This window comes from Larus michahellis, chromosome 18, assembly GCF_964199755.1.
Source record: "Larus michahellis chromosome 18, bLarMic1.1, whole genome shotgun sequence".
Lineage (NCBI taxonomy): Eukaryota > Metazoa > Chordata > Aves > Charadriiformes > Laridae > Larus > Larus michahellis.
In genome coordinates, this window is record NC_133913.1 from 5479601 (window position 1) to 5502944 (window position 23344).

The 23344-nt window shown below is 49.2% G+C and overlaps 1 protein-coding gene across 10 annotated transcripts in view; it reads right to left on the reverse strand.

Moving 5' to 3' along the window:
* Positions 1–579: 579 nt before the first annotated feature.
* Positions 580–23344, reverse strand: part of GPATCH8 (G-patch domain containing 8) — a 59984-nt gene continuing 37219 nt past the window's right edge. For all 10 annotated transcript variants that reach the window (XM_074562340.1, XM_074562348.1, XM_074562345.1 and 7 more), the window contains 5 exons: positions 23243–23310; positions 22700–22786; positions 18234–18377; positions 7504–7634; positions 580–7111 (listed from right to left, as the gene is read on the reverse strand). In XM_074562340.1, the coding sequence (XP_074418441.1) occupies positions 3262–7111; positions 7504–7634; positions 18234–18377; positions 22700–22786; positions 23243–23310 (4280 nt within the window). In that variant the 3' untranslated portion in view covers positions 580–3261. The remainder of the gene's footprint in view (positions 7112–7503; positions 7635–18233; positions 18378–22699; positions 22787–23242; positions 23311–23344) is intronic.

Sequence of the window (23344 nt, forward strand, 5' to 3'; positions counted from 1 at the left end):
CTGCCCAGAGAGGTGGGGGAGTCTCCGTCTCTGGAGACATTCCAACCCCGCCTGGCCGCGTTCCTGTGCCACCTGCTCTGGGTGACCCTGCTCTGGCCGGGGGTTGGAGGGGATGATCTCCAGAGGGCCCTGCCAGCCCCGGCAGGTCTGGGATCCCCTCTCACAGGGGGCAGCCCCCCGGCACACCACTGCTGCGCTGGCTGCAGGAGCGGGGCCAGGGAGAGCCCCCAGCAGGAGGATGGGGTGGGCGAGACGCTCAGCACCACATCCCAGCACTGATCCCACCACCAACCACCACTTCTTGCCCCGTTTCACCTTTAATAACAAGTTGGACCAGTTGGGTCGATCGTGCCAGGGGTGAAGTTTGCCCGACCCACTCAGTGCGTTGAGGTTTCCTACCCAAAATAACATCCTTTAAAAAGAAATAAATAAGATTACGTTTTCTCTCTATCCAGCTCAGCATCTTCTGACCAAAGCACTCCAATCAAAAGTAGTTTTCCTCGGTGAACCGAGCATCTAATCCTGTTATTTTAGGAAAAAGCCAGCCCTGGGCGACGTCGCGCTCAGCTCCGAGTCATCTCACGCAACCACACGCCTTTTTATTTTTTTTTGTTTTTTTTTCCACAAATCGTTGGTTTATTAGAAAGGTTTTCTTTTCCCCCTCATTTTACAGCATATATATATATTTATATATATATCTTATGTGACAAAGTTAAATACAGTCTGTTTATGCTCGTTAAGTAATGACAGGTTAATTATTTTTAGCACTAGTCTGGAAGGCAAAAAAAAAACAACCCCCCTGACCGCAGCGTGAAGGGTGCCAGAACACGCAATATCGGATCTAGAAGCTAACGAAGCTCAGCATCGAGACATTAATACTGTATTCCGTTAATTATTTACAGAGAAATTGAGTCCCTTTTTTTTTTTTTTTTTTTTAATTTTCCGACCCTCACGTTTCCATCCCACCTGCCCGAAGGCGAAAGTTCCCCCATTCGAGGAGTGAGGAAGTTCAGGTTTTCCCGTCTTTTTGAATCTCTGCCCCCCCCCCCCGCTCCACAACGGGGCTCGGTGCCGCGGGAGGGGACAGGGATGGGGACAGCAGGCGGGATGGCAGGTGCTGCGTGTCCCCTCGCTGCCCTCCCCCCTGCTGCAGCGGGTCACGGGGTGGGGGGGGTGTCTGTCTGCTCCCAAATCCGTCCCTACCAACACCCCAAACCGCTCTAAGACAAAAAGGACCTTAATGCGAAATACCCAGTGGACGGCAGCACCTCGTCCTGCGGGGACGTGGAGAAGCCCCCCCACGGGTGAAGAAGCACCCCCCTCGTTAGTGTTATCTGCAGTCAGCGGACAATGCCGGAAAAAAACCCAGAGAAATCCCTTCCGGAACACCACGGGCAGGCACAGCCCCCAGGGATTAGTCCAAAGCCACCTCTCCCCGGGTGGAAGCGGCGCTGGGTGGCGGTGACAAGGCTTTTCCTTCGCCAGGAGGTATTCTGGCGGATATATGGAATATCTGGGAAGGGCACAGCCCATCCGGCACCTCCCAGACACGGCCTCAGAGCCGGGGTGGGAGGGGAAAAAGAAGAAAAATTGCAAAGAAAAAAAAGTGGGGGGATGTTTTATACTCGGGGGAGACAACCCAAATTCCCAACATTCCCGAGGCTCCTCCTCCAGCGTCGGATCCCATGAGCAGCAGCACGGCCGGGCTGCTCCCCGCCCTTCGTTAGCCGTTAGACTCACCCGTGTCTCGCCCGCGCACCTCACCTCATTATTTATTTATTTTTTTTTTCCTTTCTGCAAAATGCCAGATGATTTTTTTTTTTTTTTTTTTTTTTTTTTTAACACTTTATAGTACATAAAAACTTCGAAAAAATACATGAGCTCGGTAAAATATACATGCTTAGTCGGTTTGCATCTAGCTGAAACTATAAAGTTGAACCTTTACATGTGTCTTATTTCACCTACGGCAAAACATATTTACACAAAAGCCACCAGAACAAGTACCACTAAAAGAACGGGCTGTAAAAAATATTATTGCGGTATACTACAAATGTAACCTTTTTTTTTTTCTTTTTTTTTTTTTTTTTTCCTTTTCTCGTTTGTTTGTTTTATACGAGCTACAAAAAGCAGCATCTTTGTTTACAGAGTTCAGTGCAATTCTTTACATTAAAAAAAAAAAAATTCCTATAAATTAAAAAGGAAACCATGGGTATTACAGAGGAAAGAACAGACTTTACATACCCCCGCCATTCCCCCCAGTCCTCTGTATTGCTTCAATTCCTACGGGGATTTTTCTTCTCTCTCTCATCCGAGTGCCTCTATCCCAACACTGCAAAAGATGGAAGTCAGGGTGATGTTATTTTTTTTTCCCCACTCCCCCCCACCCCCTCTCTCTCTCTCCAGAGAGGGGTGGTCAGAGCCCGGATTGAAATCCCCAACCAAAGCGGGAACCTCGCGGCAGTCCAGGGCATCCAGAAGGTGTCAGGGCGCAGCCCCCGCGCGGGAGAAGGATGGAGAAGGGTCGGAGCTCCGGGCACAGGCGCAGCTCCTCTCTTTGCCTTTAAGGTCTTACTTCCACCTTCGCCGTTCACACCCAGGGGGAAAAAAAAAACAAAACCAAAAAAAAAAACCACCAACAAAAAACCCCCAAGTACGCAGGGCTGGGGTGCCAAGAAATCTCCCGTAATGCCTGAAAAGTGGTAGCGGCCCAGCCGAAACGAAAGCGGCGGTGCCCTTCCGTCGGTCTCCTCGCCAGGATCCCCAGCTGTCAGTTACCCAACGTTTTATCACTGATTACAAACCGGAGTCAATCATGCTGACTATTTTAATTAGATGACCTCATTAAAAGGATTCTGAGAGACCTATTAGCGTGTATGAAATCTCATTTATCAGATACAAGGCAGCAGAAGGAAGATGACCAAGTGTAAGAATCTGGGGAGGGGAAAAAAAAAAAAAATTAAAAAAAAAAATCCTTTTCAAGTGTCTCGCTGCTCTACACGTGAAATGATTCTTCCAGGGAACGGTGCTGCCGCACGCACGGAGGTGTGGGGGACGCCAGACAGTCCCCGCTCGTGGATACACACAACGCTCACGAACCCACCTGCCGCCACCCAGCCCTCGAGCCTTCGGCTTCTTTGGCTGCGAAAGAGCGAAAGGAAATTCTCCGGCCACCCCCCTGCCAAGCTGGATCAACAACTTCAACCCCTTCCCAAAACCGCAAAAAAATATTCTCCTTCCTCCGAGGTTACTTCATTTTGTCCTTCATGTGCCGTGACTGGGTGGGTGCTGCAAGTCCTGTCCTGAGAAAATGGGGTGCAGCAGAGGGTGGAGGTGTAACGCCGTAGCGGCCGCGGCAGCAGCGGGTCTCGGGGCGAGAAGGGTCGGATAAAGAGCGTGAGGAACCGGATGGAAAGTAAAGGGGCCCGGATGGATGGCTGACGCCGGAATGATGTGGATGGGGTGGCTGGCTAGAAACGTAGCAGGATGCCCTGGAATAATGGAGTGGGTCAAGTGGGATAAGGAAATGGGCGTCAAGTGGGGCTGGGGTATATGATGAACCTGAGCGAGGGGCTGGGGGTGGGGGTGAGGGTGGATGCCGATGGCGGCGGCGGCCGCGGCGGCGTGGTGCTGCAGGATGGCGTGCTGCACCGTGGTGATGGAGGTGGCAGAGGCCGCCGCCGGCTGCTGGATGTGGATGGGCTGCAGGGCAGGCGCCGCCGGCGCCAGGGTCGCCGAGGCTGGAAAAGCCTTGACCTGCTTTGCCAGAAGCTGCTGCTGAATGTGCTGCTGAGCAGCTTGCTGCAGCTTGCTGTATTTCTCCATTTCTTCGGGCGTAAAAGTGATGGGCTGGCTTTCGAGCGGGGCTAGAGAGGAGTCTTCTCCTCCTTCCCGATCCCCTTCGATGCTCGGCTCCCCGCTCTGAGGCACGTAGCCAGAAAAGTGCTCGACATCCGGAACTAAGGGCATCATACTGGTTTCCACCGGGACCGGCTGGTTGCCCCTGTCCATAGGTTCTAGCCCATCGCCATCGCTCGGATCCGAGAGGAAGTTGTGCGGCATGACCAGCTCTCCAGAACCAAAGCACTCGGGAAGCGCCGGCGCTTCGAGGGGAATGGACGGCATTTCCACAGCAGGTTCATCGCGTTTCTGCTCATCCAGAGGTTTGTCCTGAATGACCATCACCACTTCGTCCAGGAGGGACTGGCCGGCCAACGGACCCTCCTCGATGCCTTGGGAAACATCCTCGGAATCCGACAGCTCTTGGTCCTCGCCCCTCTCCAAGCCAGACTCTTCATATCTTTTGGAGTTTGGTTTTCGAACGGTTGGCAGTTTCCCAATTAAGGGGAGAACCGGTTTGTTGCCTAAGGAAGGAGGAAGTTTGGGGCCGAAGTATCCCTGGGGAGGATCTTTGAGCTTTATGCCCACCTTGTTCGCCCCTGCCAGCACCTCGTCAGCAACACAGGGCTTCTTCTCAACCTTCCTGGATTGAATCTTCTCCAGGAGAAGTTTCGCAGTGACGGAGTTTCTCTCCTCTGGACTGCAGTCGCCTTCCGAGGTCCTCCCCGTGCCAGAGCAGCTGCTGTTTTGGGAGAGGGAGCCAGATCCTTTCAGATCCTCTCCTTTGCCGTCCTCTTTCTTCAGCGACGATCCTTCATTTCGGCCTGTCCGGAAATAGTGAGGAGATTGGGAGCGATAGATTTTGGACCTGATGAAGTCTCTTCTCCCGGACCTCCTCTCCTCGGGGCTCTCGTGGCCTCGAGAGCCCTTTCGCGAGAGAGACCTCTGCGAGTGGCTTCTCGTGCTGCGGCTGCGATCCCTGCTATAGCTGCGGCTCCGTTTCCAGCTGCGACCCGTGACGCTTCGGCTTCTCCTCTTGCTCCGACTGCGGCTGCAGCTGCTGCTGCGTGTTCTGCCCCGGCTCCTTGTTCTTGACCTGCTTCGAGGGTTGGTTCGGCTCCTGCTTCGACTCCTCGACCTGCTCCTGCTCGAGCTGTAGTCATCGTCGGAAGAGGAGTACTTGCGCCGCTTTGATCTGTGATTGGAGCTGTTGTAGTCGGAGTCATCCTCCGAGTCGTGGGACCGCTTCGAATGGCACCTTGAGCGGTCACTGTAATCGCTGTAGCTATCATCCGAGTAACTTCTCCGATGGCTGTAGCGGCTGTGGTCGGAGGAAGCATCGGAGCTGGTGGAATAGGACCTGCGGGAGGAGTGCCTCCGCCCCGACCTGGAGCGGCTCCTGGAGTGGTCGCTGCCGGAGTCGTAGTCGTCGCTGTACTGCGAGGGGGATTTCTGCCGGCAGTGCTTCCTGTGAGAGCCCTCGTCGCTGTCGTAGTCCCCGCTGCTCTGCCGGCTCCTGCGGCTGGCCCTGCCCAGGGAAGGAGCCGAACACCGTCTCCTCGCAGCAGATAACTGCTGCGGGTCGGCCTTGTGTTTTTTGCTGCCGTGCTCTTGGCAGGAGTTACCACCGTCCTCTTTTTTACCGCTGCTTCCCTCTTCGGCAGACAGAGACTTCCTCTGGGACTCCTGAGAGCACCATTTTTTCTTCTGGAAGTGGCCACAGTCTTCAGACAGTTCAGTTTTCAGCGCCCGTTCCGATTCAGCAGACAGAGAGGATTTGCCTTTTTTGTGCCTGTGTCGTCTCCGTTTCTTGGGTTTCTCTTCCCCCAGGTCAGTTTTTCGGCTCTTCTCATCCGCTTCCTCCTTGTGTTTCCGTTTGTGTTTGCTGGACTTTTTGTGCTTCTTTTTCTTTTTGTGTTTATGGGATCTTCCGGATTTACTCTTACCGGTTAGACTTTTACTGCTCTCCTCTCCCTCTTCCTTACTAACGCTTGTCAAACCGGGCTCCTGCTTGTTCTGGGAGCCACAGGCGGACAGAGGTTTGTTTTCCATTTTTAGAGCAGAACTGTTGGCCGCGCTTTCTGCCTCCTTGGCTTTGCTTATCTCGCCGGATTCTGTGCTCTGAACGTTTTCTTTACAAAGACCCCCCGGATCCTTAGATTTCTCTGCCCCTTTACCTTTAGCATCTTTGTTACGAGAGAGCTTGAAGTCAAAATACAGGGGGTTACAACTGTATGAAACCGACGGTTCCGCTTTGGTAAATATGAGAAGCTCTGAAGGCCACTGGAGAGTCGTGCTCTCATCTTTACTCAGAACGGGGAAAAAAGGTCCCGTCGGATGCTTTGGTCCTTCAGTGACATCTTTGCAGCTTGGGACAGGCTGAGCAGCTTCTTTAGTAGTGTCCGGCTCAGGGAGATCGCTCTCTGTCAGACGCTTGCTCTCCTGCACACTCGTGTTTTCCGGGGCTTCCTTTAGTTGTGTTTTGCTCTGCTGAGCTGCAGTTTCAGTAGTGCTCTGCTCCTTCTGCGGCCCCGCGCTCTCAGCAGCCTTCTCCGCGTGCTTGCCGGGTTTGGGTTTGGGAGAACTGCCCTTTTTTACTTCATGCGTGTTTTTTTTGTTCACATTTTCAGCTTCCATTTGTTCGGTAGACTTCATGAAAAGCAGGAATTGAAAATTAGGCTTTACTTTACAATGGGCTGGGGGAATATAGTGGTAGTATTCTGGTTCAACTGCCATTGGTCCGTCTTCTCGTCTCATCTTTTTGAGTTTTGATAACGTGGTGGCTAGGGACCCGCTATCTTTGTCATGTTGGTCATCTTCCTCCGCCTTGCTGTCGGAATTATTTGTGCTATCGCCCTCGCCAGATTTCTGCAGGCTCCCTGCGTCCGAGGACCCTCTCTCATCACCTTTTGCTCCATCTGCAGAACTCGATTCTTCCCCGTGGTCCTTGAAAACAGAAGCGATGGTCTCAAGCTTTACCGGCGTCTTCTTGGCAAAGGAAAAGGACACGCCAATCTTCTGCAGTGGCGTTCCCAAAGTACTCTTAATGCCAAAGCTGATTGCTTGCGCCGTCTGGATGGGCATCTGGCTTGGCGTAACAGTGCCACCGACTTGTCCAGTGTTTAGGAAACCTCTGTCCATAGTCATGTCTGTACCTTGGCCAGAAGTCGTCTGGATGAAAGAGCTGCTGTTGGCTGCAGAATCATCCTCCTCTCCACCTTCCTCATCCACAGCCACCGTGGTGGTTCTGAACATGGGGCCGCTGCCAGGAGCGCTGCAGGGACACGTTAAAATAGAGACAACAGCTGACTGCCATTTGTATACCTCTGCAGCTGGACTCCTGCCCCCCCCTAAAACACGTTTCAAGTACTCTTGTATCCAGAAATATGCACTAAAATAGCATTATACAGCGGTTTTAACTTTTTAATAGTATTAAGTAACGGAAGAAAACTCGTATTGCTGGATAAAGCAATCAGGCGATGCTCTGGACTATCATTCTAGTGAGTTCACTCCTCCCAAGACCACAGCACGAGGCCAAACTTCGGCGTGAAGCTCTGCCCTCAAGACTCACGCAGGATTACAGGAGCAGGAATGGAAAGGGCGGCAGTCCCACGCAGGACTCCCGCATGCAGGCTCCAAGGGCGCTCGGGCATCACCTGTACTCACCATTCAGGCTGCCTCCTCTGCTCCGCCAGTTCGTGTAGACGCCGGAGGGCTTTCTCCTGCTTCCTTTCATCTTTCCGTGATCTCGAAGAGACATTGCGAGCAAATTCCCTTTGCTTGAGATCTTTCAACCTCTGAGGCAAAAGAAAGCAGGAACGGATTAGACAAAAAGGGGTTTGCGGCAAAGTGTCCGAAAGCGTCTCTGCACTGGGAAAATACGCCGTACAGCCCCTCCCCGGGACCATTTATTGAGCTAGGATGGAGCAACAGCATCTTAGCTCAACAAACCCAGCGGAGCACATCGCCATCCTCCCCGTAGCTAAACGAAAAGACAACTGTTGATCACTTTTGGCTACGACTTCAAGTCGGTGTATGTGCATTTTTTTTCCAATCAACGTTACCGGTTATCTTTAAGCACGTACAATAAAGCTGATTTCAAAGCAACGAGCAAATTCTGGAAGGAAAAGGAAGGAAGAAAAGAAAAAAAAAAAAAAGACTATTTATTTTGCTGCTCTTGCAGGGTGCAAATGTACTTGCCAAACAGTGCACGACAGAAGTCTTAATAGCGCGGGCCAAAGAACGGGAAGGGATTCGCTGGTGCAAGAGAGCTCCCCAGGTATTACATCTGACAAAAGCAATGTACAAATTACATTGGAGAAGGTGCCAAAAAAACCCCCATGCGAATGATGCCGGTAAGCCAATAAATAATACAGCACACACCACGAACGGTTACTCGCTTTCCTGACAGTAGCTCCGAGACTCTCGAGAAACGAACTGAGATAAAACGCAGTGTGTTGGGGTTTAATACTTCAGAGGGCAGAAACATTCAGTTCCCCAGAAGTCTTAGCAGATGAGGAAGTAAACCCGAACCCAAGGAAGTTCTAACATCGTAACGTCACTGAGGAAATCTAGGTATCCAATTCTAACAGAAATCGAACCTCCAAGACTTCGGAAAATTTTGGAAAGCCCTCGTCTCGAAGGACTAGGAAAAGAGGCTGCCGTTTTCCCTTTGAATACGTGTGAAAATTCACAGGGCATTTTTTAGGGCGCTATACGGAAGTTTAAGTAACAGAAAGCAGCAGAGAAAGCCCTCCGCCCTCCCAAGGGCTTAATTTTTGGGTTTTTTTGGTGCGCATTTTGAAAGCCTCTCAGAAGGGCCCAATGCCAGAAAGCACCACATACCCAGCTTTTTGAAGAAGTTTTGTGGTTTTCAGGCTTTTTCCTGAAAGGCCTGAGAGACTAACGGTACTCAAAGCAGCAGTCACTTCGGAACAACTCTCGTACAAGATGTACGAGACTCGGTGAATTCTAAATATCCCTTCTGGCCGGTCGACTCCGCCTCTTTAATGGAGCGGAGTCAGACCAGTACAACCAGAAAAAAAAATGGATCTGAAAACCAACTTAAAGTTCGAATTAGAGGAATTAAGTTGGCCCAATGTAAAGAGAACATTGCTTTGTGAAAAAGGGGAAGGTTCGACAAGACAGAGGGTTCTCTTACCCCATCGTATTTACTAAATGCGGTCGAGCGTTACCAAAACCAGAGGGGAGGACACACACACACACACACAAAAAAAAAATAAATAAAAAAAAATGTACAGCTACAGAGACTAGTAGAAAGAAACTCACTCTTGTGATCTGGGCTCCAAAATTAGAAGGGTTTGCTTTCAATACATCAGCTGAAAACGTCACATCACAAAGGAAAAACAAAAAAAAAAAAAAAGAAAGTAAAAATATAACAAGAGCGGAAGAGAGAAAAAAAAATAAAATAAAAAGCAAGCATTACTACAGAGGCCTGGGAGTGTCTGCGGGCTATCGCTAGGGAGGAGGAGCCGAGGCAGCGAAGCTACAGCGGCGGGGGGGAGCGGGGAGCAGAGGGGGACGCACAGACACGGACACGCACGGACACAGCGGTGATCCCACCTGGAACAACAGAGCTACTTTCACCAGGACAAGTAAAGGGCTCATGGGTTTTGTGGCGTAGGGTAAATGTCAAATAGTAAAATTTTTTTTTTTTTTTTTCCCCAAGAGGGAGGGATGGAGGGGGGGAGAAAAAAAAAAAACAAAACAACGGACTAAGCAATGCTATCAGCTTTTTCATGCCGATTTAAAAAGCGTATCTAAAATGCTCCAGGAAGTTAAAGTCACCAACAGCTGACAAAACTATGTAAGCGGGGTTTGATGCCAAGTCTCTAGATCACTCATCCATTCGGAAAAAAATAGGACCCAGCTATTTACAGGAGACACGGACTGTCACCTTTCACTTGCAAGAGGAAGGCGCAATGGCGCACTCGGAAACCCACCTCCACCCCCAGCCCCGGGGCTCAAACATCCTGCCTTCCTTTACAACGGGCGATTTGAACGAGAACGCAATGAAATGCCCGTTTCCTGAAACGCTGACTTTTTTTTTCGTGTCTCTGCTCCCTCAAACCTCCCACCCTCCCGCTGTGCGACACTGGGAAATCAGAAGTACCGAAGGAAGCGAGCTGTCCCGATACGCCGCAACTCCAGGATCCGCACCTCGCCAACGCCGGTACCTGTGTCTTTTGGGGTGATAAACCACTAACGGCCTGAAGCCGCGGCAGGGGAGGTTTAGGTCAGATATTAAGAAGAATTCCTTTACTGAAAGAGTGGTCGGGCACTGGAAGAGCCTGCCCAGGGCGGTGGTGGAGTCACCATCCCTAGAGGTGACTAGAAACATCTAGATTCCCTAGAAACATCTAGATTTGGCACTTCAGGGCATGCTCTAGTGACAGAGATTGTAGGGGGTGTGTGTGTGTGTGTGTGTGGTTGGACTCCATCTCAAAGGCCTTTTCCAACCATGAAGATTCCATGATTCTAATTACGGTTTCAAGAGTGTTGAGAATTTACCACTCCCCAGACTGGGGGAATGTTGGTCTGGTTTTACAAAGCGGACTTTACGAAGGCCTACGAGATCTCAAGGCTGAGTTTCTTTTCGTAGCAGAGGGGCCAGAAGGGTCTTGCTGGGTAAGTTTAGGACAGAAAAGCTCCACGACTGCACCGTGCCATCTCCTTGGGCGCGTGAAACACGGAACATAACGTAGCTCAGTGTCTTTGACTGACCTAAAATGATCCATCTCTCATCAGAAATGATTTTTAAAGTTTGCAAGGAGCCAGGTTCCAAGGAAGCTGGCTGGACTGCATTATCTTAGAACAGGTTGCCCGGAGAGGGGGTGGAGGGCCCACCCCTGGAGACATTCAAGGCCAGGCTGGATGAGGCTCTGAGCGACCTGATCTAGTTGAAGATGTCCCTGCTCACTGCAGGGGGTTGGACTAGATGGCCTTTAGAGGTCCCTTCCCACCCAACACGTTCTGTGATTCCATGATCTTACCCGAACGCGAGGTGGGGCAGGGGAGGGAGGGAGGAGAGAAGACCAGGCTGCTCATCGGTAAAACAACGGGCTACAGGAATCGATGCAGAGGCTGCATTTCCAGACAGCTGGTTAGCACCGAACTTTTAAAATTGCCAGAACTTGTTCAAAATATCCTGTCAGAACAACCAGTACCTCGCTAATTGTCCCAACTGCATAACTGAATCCCGTCGTTCTTCCGCACCAAGGCCAGTGGATAACCAGTGAGGTAGAGCTCTGCCTGCCCTCCTCCCCCAGACCTCTCTGGGGTGAAGCAATTAAAAGCCTCACGTACAATTCCGCACTAGTAAAAGGAATATTTCGAAGCAATGAAGTGCTTTTTAGCGTACTCCTTCTCTCAGCCTTCCCAGAAAGCTCTTTTGAACTACATCGATATTTAAGCTAGGCTTACGCTGAAGAAATTGCCATCTAATCCTTCGGCAAGCGTTCGTTATTCTAATCCCTCAAAATCTCCAAATTACTTTTGGCCCGCACCATATGTGTGGGTGTTCACAGAGGCCGGACGGCCGCGGGGGGCGAGTCGCACAGCTTGCCCCGTCCCCCGCCCACCACAGCAAAGAAGTTTTAAATGAGAATTTAACGTAGCCGCTCCATCATCCTCAGGGACCTTCTCCCCAGCAGCTAAGGAAGCCCCGGGAACCATGTTTTTGGGGTGAAACCAGCCTTGTTAAGTCTTCCCGTGGCACTCGGCAAGACTATAATTTCTTCAGCAGGCTCAGGCCCACCAACCTGTATGAAATCAGGATTTAAAAATTAGGAAGCGTTTTTTCTTGGTAGGCAGCGTGCTTTCCGAGGAAGCAGAACGCTTTTCTAAGCGGCAACGTGTTTACAAGCTGCAGGAGGATGGAAACCACGAAGCCAAGAAATATGATTGTGCTGGTTTATTATTCATTTACAAACCCAGCGACCAGCAAACAGGGACACAAATCACTAGCGCTCCAGTAAAGTTTGTCCAAATTTCTGCACGCTGGAAGCGGTGCTTCGCTACCTCAAGCCTGCCTTCAGCTTGGTATCGTGTTTTATTAATAGCTGCCGCCCACCTGGGCTTCGTAACGCAGAGTAGTATTTTAGGTTTTGAGCCTCGCTTCTAACAAAACCACTAAGTTGTCTCCAAATTTCAAGGGGAGCGCAAATCGAGCTCTCCAAGTGCAGGTTTTCTGTAAAATCTGCAGCTACCTCGGTACTGCAGCAGAGAGCCGCAGTAATGGATTATCTCCCGGTCACCACAGAGCTCAGGAGGGGCCAAATTCCCATACTCTGCCATTACCTTCCAATTCTCCTCAAATCGGCTTAAATAAGCCGCGCTCCCGCATGATTTACAAGCTCTAGAGAAAGCCCGTCACGGAGACGTGAAGGTGGTTCGATAAAAGGGAGACGATCGGGATTCAGAAACTGCCGTCACAGGAAAAAACCTCAGCGTGGGCCGTGGCAATCGCCCCTGAGATTTTCCTGGTGAGATCATCCCGAGGTAAGACCTCGCCGGTCCCTGACTGGAGCGCGCCGCTTTTCATGTTCGAGACCAGCAGCAAATGGATTTTCTCAACTAAGTTGACAAGGCCACGCGATTTTGATGAACTGAGGCCCCGCTGAACTGAACTGATGAATTGCAGAGCTGGAAGAGATCGCGTTATTCTCAGAATTAAAAAAAAAAAGCCCTCCGCTACACTAAAGGTGCGAGACTTCCACGACAAACCTTATATTGAGGAGAAGGGGATACGCTGGACCCCCGTACGGGGAGATTCCTGCGCTGGCGTCAGACAGGAGGCAGCTCGTGTGAGAGCACAGTCCCATCAGAGCCTACTCCTCCCCTCCTATTGTTCTCCAGTCTCTCTGCCAATCCCTATTAAATAAAATAATAATGTACTTTTCATGACGTGCCAGCAGATTTCTGGCTTTCTGAACTTTTGACGTACGCTCAATTCTTTGCCACAAAAGCTTCTGGGAGCGAACTACACCATTAGCTAAATAGGAGCTCAAAGGATGGCAACCTTTATCATTTTATATAAGTGAGAACACAAGCCCTGCTCAGTCTCGGTCATCAGCATTCTTCGCACGCTCGTAAACGAAGTGAAAAGAGCAGAGGGGAAACGGCACACAACCACAGTTTTATTTCATCTTAATTTCTTCCCTGACACCTCATTTTCAACTCAGGAAAATATACCAGGCGTTAACGCAACACGGATAACCCCCAAGACACGGGTCTGCCTGCCCAGCAGGAGGCCGGCATCGCTCGGAAACACAGCGTCCAGGCCTCGCACGCTCAACTTATTTCACTCACGCTTCCCCAAACGCTTCTGCCAGCGGCAAACGAGCAGCCCAGCAGCTAAAAGCAGGTTAAGAAAAATACCGGGGGGTTTTTGAGGGTAAAGCATTTCTCGAGTACAAACGCCTCCCGTGTAACACCAAGTATCGCGGAGAATCTCTCTTCAGCCTTCTCCAGCCAAGATGTGCTCGGAGACGTGAGTTTTTGGAAAGCACGAGCCCAATTCTCCCCAAATCAGAAAGTCCAGGGGTTGGATTTCGAGCGCTCACCAACCACAGCAGTGACCGTGCTGGTGATTTTATTGTGCTTTAAGAGATCCCTCTCCCCGGGCGTTAGAAGCAAAGACCCAGGTAATTAGGGCATGAAGAGAACTGGAGATCCGTAGTTTTAGTTCTTGGTTCCACCCTCTCTCCCAAAGAGCTTCTTTATGGAACTATCCTCCCTTTGTCCTCTTACAAAGAGAATCTAGGCAGAATTAACCATCTACACCTCCAAAACACCACGCAGTTAGAAAAAAAAATAAAAATCAAATGAAAGCTACATAAAAGGCTGCATTTCCACACTGGTTAGCGTTCTCACAGTCAACCTGGCAAGAGTTCACACAGGAACACAGTCTGTGTTTCACGCTGAATTCAGAAGGTGAATGTTTTTATTCTGTAGGGTCAGTGACTCAGTAAACAGCCCAAGCCGTCATCAGGGGCACTAGCAGGAAAGAGGAGACCGCGGAGGAGAGTCTGTAAGCTCGTTCTGGGATGAAGTTAAAAAAAAAAAAAAAACACAAACCAACAAAACAGTAAAAGCTGACTGTAAATGTTATATTACTTATTCTTGTATTACATAATAGATATATTACGTAACGTAATTCCAGCCATAACAATTTTTCCAAGCTGCTCTAAGCAATGGGCAGCACCGATCACGGAATCCCAGCCTGGCCGGGGTGGGAAGGGCCCTCTGGAGATCATCCCCTCCAACCCCCGGCCAGAGCAGGGTCACCCAGAGCAGGTGGCACAGGAACGCGGCCAGGCGGGGTTGGAATGTCTCCAGAGACGGAGACTCCCCCACCTCTCTGGGCAGCCTGTGCCAGGGCTCTGCCACCCTCACAGCAAAGAAGTTCCTCCTCCTGTTGAGATGGAACTTCCCAGGGGCAAGTTTGTGCCCATTACCCCTTGTCCTGTCACTGGGCACCACTGAGAAGAGCCTGGCCCCATCCTCCTGACACCCCCCCTTTCAGTATCTATAAGCGTTGATACGATCCCCCCTCAGCCGTCTTTTTTCCAGGCTGAAGAGACCCAAATCCCTCAGCCTTTCTCCATCAGAGAGGGGTTCCAGTCCCCTCAGCATCTCGGTGGCCCTTTGCTGTCCCCTCTCCAGCAGTTCCCTGTCCTTCTGGAACCGGGGAGCCCCGCACTGGCCCCAGTGCTCCAGCCGTGGCCTCCCCAGGGCAGTGCAGAGAGGGAGGATGAACCTCCCTCCACCTGCTGGCCACGCTCTTCTCGATGCCCCCCAGGATGCCATCGGCCTCTTTGGCCACAAGGTCCCATCGCTGGCTCATGGTCACCCTGTTGCCCCCCAGGACTCCCAGGTCTCTCCCCAGAGCTGCTCTCCAGCAGGTCACCCCCAGCCTGTCCTGGTGCGGGGGGTTGTTTCTCCCCGGGTGCAGCACCCTGCGCTCGCCCTTCTTGAACTTCATGAGGTTTCTCTCCGCTCAACTCTCCAGCCTGTCCAGGTTCATTTGATGAACACACAAACTGGGCACAACCCCAGATAAAGCGATGCACATTCGTCCTCACGCAAACCTAACATGACGTATTCTCTCTTGACGTCAAAACCCAAAAACCAAACTAAGGCCCCACTCGGATGTAATGCCCTAAGGATACATCCCCACCAGGTCCGGAGTATTCTGGGACCACGGGAGCTCTCAAGCATCTGGACATCACAGATCTGCAGGAAAGCGGCACAAAACCACACTGGGTCCACCTCTGCCACTCAAGTTCCTCACTAGCTGCAGGGGAAGTTTTCTTGCTACTTTTGCCTCCTTTTGCATTTGGCTATTAATTATTAACGCTGGTGACAGTCAGGACCGTGCAACACCAGAGGCAGGGATCCTTCAGAAGCGACCAGTCCTTCTAGCTGCCAGAGACAAGAGCTTACAGATTAAAAAAAAAAACCAACCCCAAAACATTAAAGATATCAGTAGCTTTCCAGGGTACAAAAAAGTTACGACATCTATGGTTACAGGCCTTTTCAGCTGCTCGCTGAAGGATCTTTAAGGGAACGGGGTTTATTTTCCCTCTGGAGGTGCCATCTGTATCATCTCAAGTTGCTTTTAGTCCCCCCCGGCTTCCCCTGAGAGGGACTGACCATTTGGCGCACAGATAGGGTTACTGCTCTCTAAAACATCTGCACTTCTCATTTCAAGTACAGCCTATTTAAAAAAAAAAAAAGTCTAGAGAACAACATTGCACACCTCCAACAAGATGTTTAAAATACAATGACTTAAACAGGCCAATGGTTTGTGATAATAAGTTGAAGACTAATTTTCCCAGTTAAGGTAATCTAGAAATACCGCCTTTCGGATAGGAACTTGGTGTTGAGGTTGATTCGGACGTACCCAAACGTTGTGTGAAACCAGTGTAGTCAGGAAAGAATAATAAATAATAATAATAATAATATTAAAAATCTCCCCTTTAATTGTTTGGTGTTGACAAGTTGGTGGGTGCAAAACGTATCCGGTAGGGATCAATACACTTACCTATAGTCCCTGTTTCGCAATAATCCTGAGTTCCTTCCTGGAATACAAGACAGTGTCTTTGTAACTCGGGAGTGGAAAGGGATCTGAGGATGGAACATCTATTTACAGGGACAGCCTAATGCTCGCTGAGCCACAGAAGGAAGCAGCAAACACTTCGACACCGTGGGTATGTGTAACTAAAAATACTTAAAAGCAAAAACGATCCTGTTGGAAATCTGTTCAACAAACCAAGCAAAAGGCAAAAGCAAAGCACTGCTGCCTCAAAAATTACCGCTGAGAAGCCAAAACATTGCAGATAATATATACCAAGGTGGTTTGCTCTAATTATCTAGGATACCGGAATGTCTCAGCTTTCCAGGAAAGCCTACCGAGTACCCTACTTTTAAGAAAGCTTTATGTTTTTCCTCCAAAAAAAAAATAATTATGTTAGCCTTTATGTAGCCTCGCCTTCTTGTCCAGAGAGGCAAAATGTGCAACACGTTATGAAAAGCACAGGAATATTATTTCTAAACTACCTTATAATTTAGAATAGCCTGTTAGAAACGAGCCTATCTTGAGCGGTAATGAACAACAGAAGGGGGAGATCGCGTTACTCATGCAAATTTACCTTCATTATTTCTAGGTAGTTTCAAGTTTGCTTACTGAACGCTGACCCAACAGGGTGACACACATTTCAGCACGACATAAAGCTGGACAAGCAATTTTTTCCCCGAAGCAAAGCATGATTGCTTCTTTGTCTAAATCCCTGTGTAACTAGAAATTAATGCTGGGTGACCTAGCGAGAGTCTGAAGGCTCATCTTCCCCAAAGCCTGCCTGAACTTCCTGCAACGGATGCAAATTCTCCAAGAACATCAATTCCTTTAAAAATAATCAGCAGTACCAAGCAACCCACAGATTCTTTCTGCTGATGGGAAGATTACGCCACCCTGTGTGTTCTCAAGATGTTTTTTTTCCTTCGGGTCACTCTTCTTGTACCTCTACTGATGACTCCTTCTGTACCAGTAAGAGGGAGTTGCTTTCCACAGGTTTCTTTCTCCTTCTACAGCCTCTCTAGATGCTAGAAAACCTCTCAAGCCGTGCCAGCCTCCTGTCAGTCCCCCTTATTAATCACCAAGGAGCTGACATAATTACGCTGCGTCACCACACCGTAAGAATGCGACACAAACAGGTCCTTCCACCTCCTAACCAGATGCACGTCATCGCACTCGAGTTTCAGCCGAGTTGATGGAAAACCTCAGATGAAGAACGCTGCTCTCGGGTATCACCACTCTGCCACCAGCATGGCCAAAGCAGCCCGTTTTCCCAACACAACGTAAACGAATTCATTTCTGCTCTTAAATCTATTAAACCACAATTCATCACACTACCCAACCAGAAACTGCCCTGCCGTGAGATCTCCTGTTAAGACACCCTTAGTGAATTTACTCTGAACTATCCTATCCTATACTTAACACGCGGGAGAAAAAAAAAAATAACCATACTCTGTAACGCCGTGTTCTTGGTTTTAGGCTGTTGCTTCAGCGCTATTTTGCAAGATCTAGTATTCTACAGCACATCCTCAAGAAGTTATCAGCATTTTAAATGATTGCACTGTTAGAATTTATGACTAGGAATATCAAAAACAAACCTCCTTCGAGCAATTTCATCTCTAGATGAGCACAACACTGCTATCTGCTGTGCACTTACACCTCGTTCAGCAGCGCCGAACGGTCAAACAGATCGGGCTAACGTGTGAACTTTTATTATTTACTGTGCAGAATGAAGTATCGTGCAGATACTACAGCACATCCCTGCCTTGGGACCAAAGCCAGCTCCACACGGATTCCGAATCCACCTTCTCCTGAGGGTTAGGGAATTTCGGAAGTGCTCCCTTGTTACAATTCCTTTGACACAGCCCATTATTTCCTGGTCTGTTTTCAGTAACTTGACAGAACCCAGACTAAAGTATTAAGATGCGCACACGTGGCATATCATCAGTCTCCAAAGTTGTGCTACGTTAAAAGCTGATGCAAACTGGGAGCCATCCGTATCCCCGTGTGCTCTTCCCAGTTTAACAGCAGCCGATCCCTGCTCGTGGGTCGTTCGTAACTGGGCTCCTTGATGCCACAGGGGGTTTGGGTTTTTTTGTCTGTTGTTTCGTTGGGTGTTTTTTTTTTTTTTTTTTAAACGCATTATGGGCATAAGAATCTTATCCAGTGCCAGGAATCACCTATTTCTGGGGCTAGGAGGAAAATAAGATACACAGGGGAAATTCCAATGTATTAAGCACAAACAAGACCACCGCAACGAATCTAAAACTGACGAACCGCGCTATCAACACTTGTTTACCTGCTTGTGAGCGTGATCGTAAGAGTTTATGTGGTTGTCAAACTCCTGATGCTTTTGATACTGCTTGTCACAGAGTTCACAGTAGAAGTTTGCTCGGAGGTCTTCCAAAGCCTTGGCAATTGCTTTTTCCTTATCAACGTAATCCTGCAAAATTAACCAAAAAAAAAAAAAACACGCTTCTGTTAAAGTTCCTGCAAAAGAAAGTGGAAGAGGATGAACTAGTCCTTTAAAAGGTGCGAAGAATAACTTCACAATACTACCAACCTAGCTTTGACTCAGTTTCCTAACACAGAGCATCATCTGTCGCTAGCACAGGTCTCGGTAAAAGCAAACTGCGTAAGAAAAAACCTCCGGTGCTGAGGGCAGGAAGGCAGCTGGGGCTGCAGGAGCCGCCTGCAGGATGGTCTGAGATAAGAGAGAGCTTCAAAGCCTCAAGGTAACGCACAAACAAAGCGGCAGCTGCTGTTCGTGTAAGACACACAAAATACGCATCGAAGCACGGAAGATCACCGCTTTTGGAACAGAATCTTAGAACTTTCAGGGCTGATACTCCTCCTCCATTTTGAGTGCTACCAGATGTCGGCTCGACCTCAGTTTGTCTGCGATCCAATGGGGAGGAAGACGGAGCGGTGGCTGGGAAAGCACAGTTCAGAGGCCGGTGAGCCGAATTCACTTCAGCCTCGTTTTTCAGGCGGTGAAGTCTTCCCAGCAGCAATGCTGCCCATCAAGCTGAGCTCAAACACAGCGATTACACTGGGAGCGGGTACAGGTAGTTGCAATTCAATAAAAGAGGGGGAGGGAGACCACCGTAGAGGTTGCAGACGGTATTATTTTTCCTTCTATAATCCAACAAACCAAAGCTCCGTGCAAAGGTGAGGTGTCTAAATTGGCAACGGTCGCGTCCTCCCCTCTTTTGCTCTAAGGAAAAGTAGCAGCTTTTAGACTGGCAGAGTTAAACTGTGTGACTGCGTGTGAATCCCAGTCCCTGTGATGGCTGGAAGTCCCAGTGCCTGGAAGGGAGCCTGGAAGCACCTGGAAGGGAGCCCGCGCTGCTCTGAGCTCTGTCCCCGGGGCGCAGCCGCAGCAATGCAGAGCCGGGGGCTCTGAAACGCACCTCACGCTGAGACACACACCAACATCAGGGTTCAGCAGCTTCTTCCTCCAGCTCTGGGGCACCAACAGCAGAAGGACACGGAGCTGTTGGAGCGGGGCCAGAGGAGGCCCCGGAGATGCTGGGAGGGCTGGAGCCCCTCTGCTGTGGGGACAGGCTGAGAGAGCTGGGGGGGTTCAGCCTGGGGAAGAGAAGGCTCCGGGGAGACCTTCCAGCCCCTTCCAGTCCCTAAAGGGGCTCCAGGAAAGCTGGGGAGGGACTCTGGAGCAGGGAGGGGAGCCATGGGACGAGGGGGAAGGGTTTTAACCTGCAAGAGGGAGATTTAGGTTAGAGATTAGGAAGAAATTCTTCCCTCTGAGGGTGGTGAGCCCCTGGCCCAGGTTGCCCAGAGAAGCTGTGGCTGCCCCATCCCTGGAGGGGTTCAAGGCCAGGTTGGACGGGGCTTGGAGCAACCTGGGCTGGTGGGAGGTGTCCCTGCCCAGGGCAGGGGGTGGCACTGGCTGGCCTTTAAGGTCCCTTCCAGCCCAAACCATTCTATGAATTACAATCCCACCAGCAATATTAATAAAACATCGCCACTCTTTACAAGAAAGCTGGGGAAGCTTTACCTTAACAAGATGATTTATGCTGATGCATACTTTAAAAAAAAAAGCTACAAATGCTGTATTACAAAGTACACTGTACTAACATCAGCATACCCCATATAGCTGTTTTCCACGTGCAGTTCAACTGGAATAAAGAGAAATTATATATAAGAAAAAATAGCCTAACATTTGAGATAAAGCACCTAAGAATTTAAGAGTTTCTGTCTTCAATACAAATTTCTTACGGGGAAGTTTCCTTGCACTAGCAAGAGGAGTTAGCAAACATTTAAGAAAGGTAATACTACGAAAGCTTTTTTTTCCTTTTTACTTAAGATCTTGGTTCAAGGCGATACGGTTTAATCTCCCAGTTACCACATGAAAATTAGATCAAAATAATATTGCTGAGCATGTTTTCTGTAATGCAAAATTAATGTAAAAAATTTCAACGGGGGGGGATGTGGAGAAGAATCTGAAATATTCCACTGCTAAAAGATTTTTTTTTTCTATTTCTGTTCACCTCCTAAATAATAATAAAGAAAAAAAAAAATCTATTTCAAGTTCCTGCTTCCATCTATTACTGGAGGCCTTTGCTAAGAAGGAAAAAAAAAAACACCACCAACGAAACTATCTAGAGGTTTGAGCCTGAAGCAGATCCCCAGGAAGACAAGAAAGGAAAACAGAGCAGCGTGAGATCCACAGAACAATGACATTTAAAGTTCCTCTGAAACCCTGAACAAGCTTCCTGTGCCATGGGCAGGGCTTTTTCCAGAAAGCATCCTGTGGCTAAACAACGAAAACACAGCCCTTTGAATGAGCAGAATCTCCACCCACCCGAAAAAAAAAAAAAAAAAAGAAAAAAAAAGGGGGGGGGAATTAAAGAGCATTTCTTGCTTGCTTCTGGGTTGCAGAGTTATCGGCAATCCCTTTGAGATGGGGTGAATGGCTAATCGGGATGCGGCCACAGTTGGCAATTACATAATGGCCTCCTGCGGAGCCACGGGAAAAAAAAAAAAAAATCACGATTGCAGAGATTTTCACAGATTAATACAGAAACGCAAGAGCCTAACGATAAAGCACGCTAATAAAAACACATCCGAGCTGGGAGGGACTGTTACTGCTTCACTGCCTGGAAAAAAAAAAAAACCAAACTCTGCGCTGAACGCTGGCAGGAAGACAAGACAGGCTGAGAGCAACGCACGTTCAGCTGCGTTTGAAAAGACAATTGGAAAACCCAAGAACTTTGCCATAAATCGCATTGCAGACCTGAGCCAAAACATCCTGACGGGCCGTGCGCACAAGAGCTCCTCCCAAGCACCCCGAAACGAAGAAATACTTTGTCCGCGACAGCTGCTGCCGCCTGAGGATGCCCAGCGTGGCGGCTGGGGGTTGGCGGCAGAGGGGGAGCCGGGCTTTCGGCCACACGCCGCCTGACACCAGCCAAACCTTCCCATCGCAGCGGCAGAGCAGCACGCCGCCCAGCAGGAGATAAAACACAACAAAAAGGAGAAAAATCTTCAAGGAGAAGGTGCACCTGGACGTAGAGGAACCGTTCAGCGCCGGCTGTATAAGCCTATTTAGGAGCACAGTCGTACTTTAAAGCGTGCCAGAAGAGATCATTAACTGCCTTCAGCACCAAAGTAATAATTAGCTTTAAAAGTAATTACAACGGTTTTATTTTTAAATGAACAAAAATACCATCAATTCACTTAGGAAGCAAGTCAAGGTCTCAACTTAAGAGGAAAAGAAAAAAAAAAATCAGGAAGGGAGACTATGAGTTTTTGTAGCTGAATAAACTGCCTGCAGTATTAACTGCTGAACCGGTGAAATGGAATTTCAGATTTGCCATGGTTATTTTTAATTTTAACGGAATTGAAACTACTTTTCCGTCATTCCTCCAAGATTGAAAACTTATGCAAAACTGGCACTTTATTCAAATGTCTAGGGCTCTTCTTCAACCCCGGTACATCCCAAATCTCAAGACAATTAAACGACCAGGCTTTCCTACGACTCGAGGTACTTCACAGGCTGGTGAGCGGAAGAGTGGATTAAAGGACTAGCAAAGACCATGTCTCCACAGAGAACTCAGTTACAGCTAATCCAAGCACGCTCCAAGATGTCACGCTCAATGCCATCACCATGCCCCATTTTTGTCATTAAGAAGATAACAGTCTTTGGCTTCCGAAAAAAAACCCCAGGTTTTGTAAACCCTATGGAAATACAGAATTTTATTTTTTTTTTTTAAATGCTGCCTGAGAAAATTCTTCCAAAGAGATACAGCCCATCGATTTCTCAAAACCGGAGCCACGTCCTCTAAAGCAGGATTTATACGGCAATATCATGATGCTGGCTCAGTAACGACCAAAGATGTACCCCACTTCCAGCTGATAACTGCCCACCTAACATTCGCATCTGCAGATTTTGCGCTGCCAACGTGGCAGGTTCCCTAGAAAAACCTGGCAGCCCTGGGTCTAGGGAAGGAAACGTGCTGCTTACCCTGGGCCTGTTCCTTCCAGGAGAGGAGCAAAGCACACAGCGAAAGCCCCGCCGCTATCCTGTAGCTCTCAAACAGCTAAACAAACACCGAGGTTAACTCCAGGAAGCGCATAACCAGTTCGTTAAAATATAAATAATCTCAATGACAACAGAAACCAAAAATACTTTATTCCTACTACCGTTACTGCAGCCTAAGGAGAAGAGCTGTGTCCTATCAGAACAAATCCCGTCCCCTTCAGCCCGAGAGAGCTCTGATGTTAATGCCCCTGTTCCAGTACCTTGTATTTCTGCCTCAGCTCCTCCGTGTCTTCTTTCTCCACCTCCAGTACACGCCTCCGCTCAGTGGCATCTTCGGCGTAGTCGAGCTTTTTTTTTTTTTAAGAAAAAAAGAAAGAAGAAAAGATGCAGTTTGTCCCATAAATACTTTGCACCATCATAAACACACACTGAGACCGTCAGAATGCGTAACCTAAAGACGAGGTTTGAAACAGAATATTTGCATGCTGTACTTCACTCTCCCTCTTTTGTCAGCCCGCACCATAACCCAGGTGCCAAATGGCTCGTTAATCCCAGGTGGGGGCCGCCAGCAGGCAGACGTGAAACCGCAAAGCCCAGGAATTTCGGATAGCATCCCGACCTCAGAACTCAGGTGCCCACGGGTAAACAGAGGCTGTATTTTTGAGAAGCGTTTTCTTACTGTGTTGATTTAAGAGCATGTTTTTGTTTACCTTTGATGCGCAAATTCTCACTTTTAAATGCCGTCCCTACCAGCTCCCCGAGAGCCACGCAAGGAGCGAGGGGGTGCAGCCGGGTGAGCTTACCTCCATCTCCATCCGCCCCATGCCCATGACATCGTACTTGACGACGATAGGGATGGGATCCGTCCTCCCTGTAAGAGGAACACACAGAGAGGAGGTCAGCGG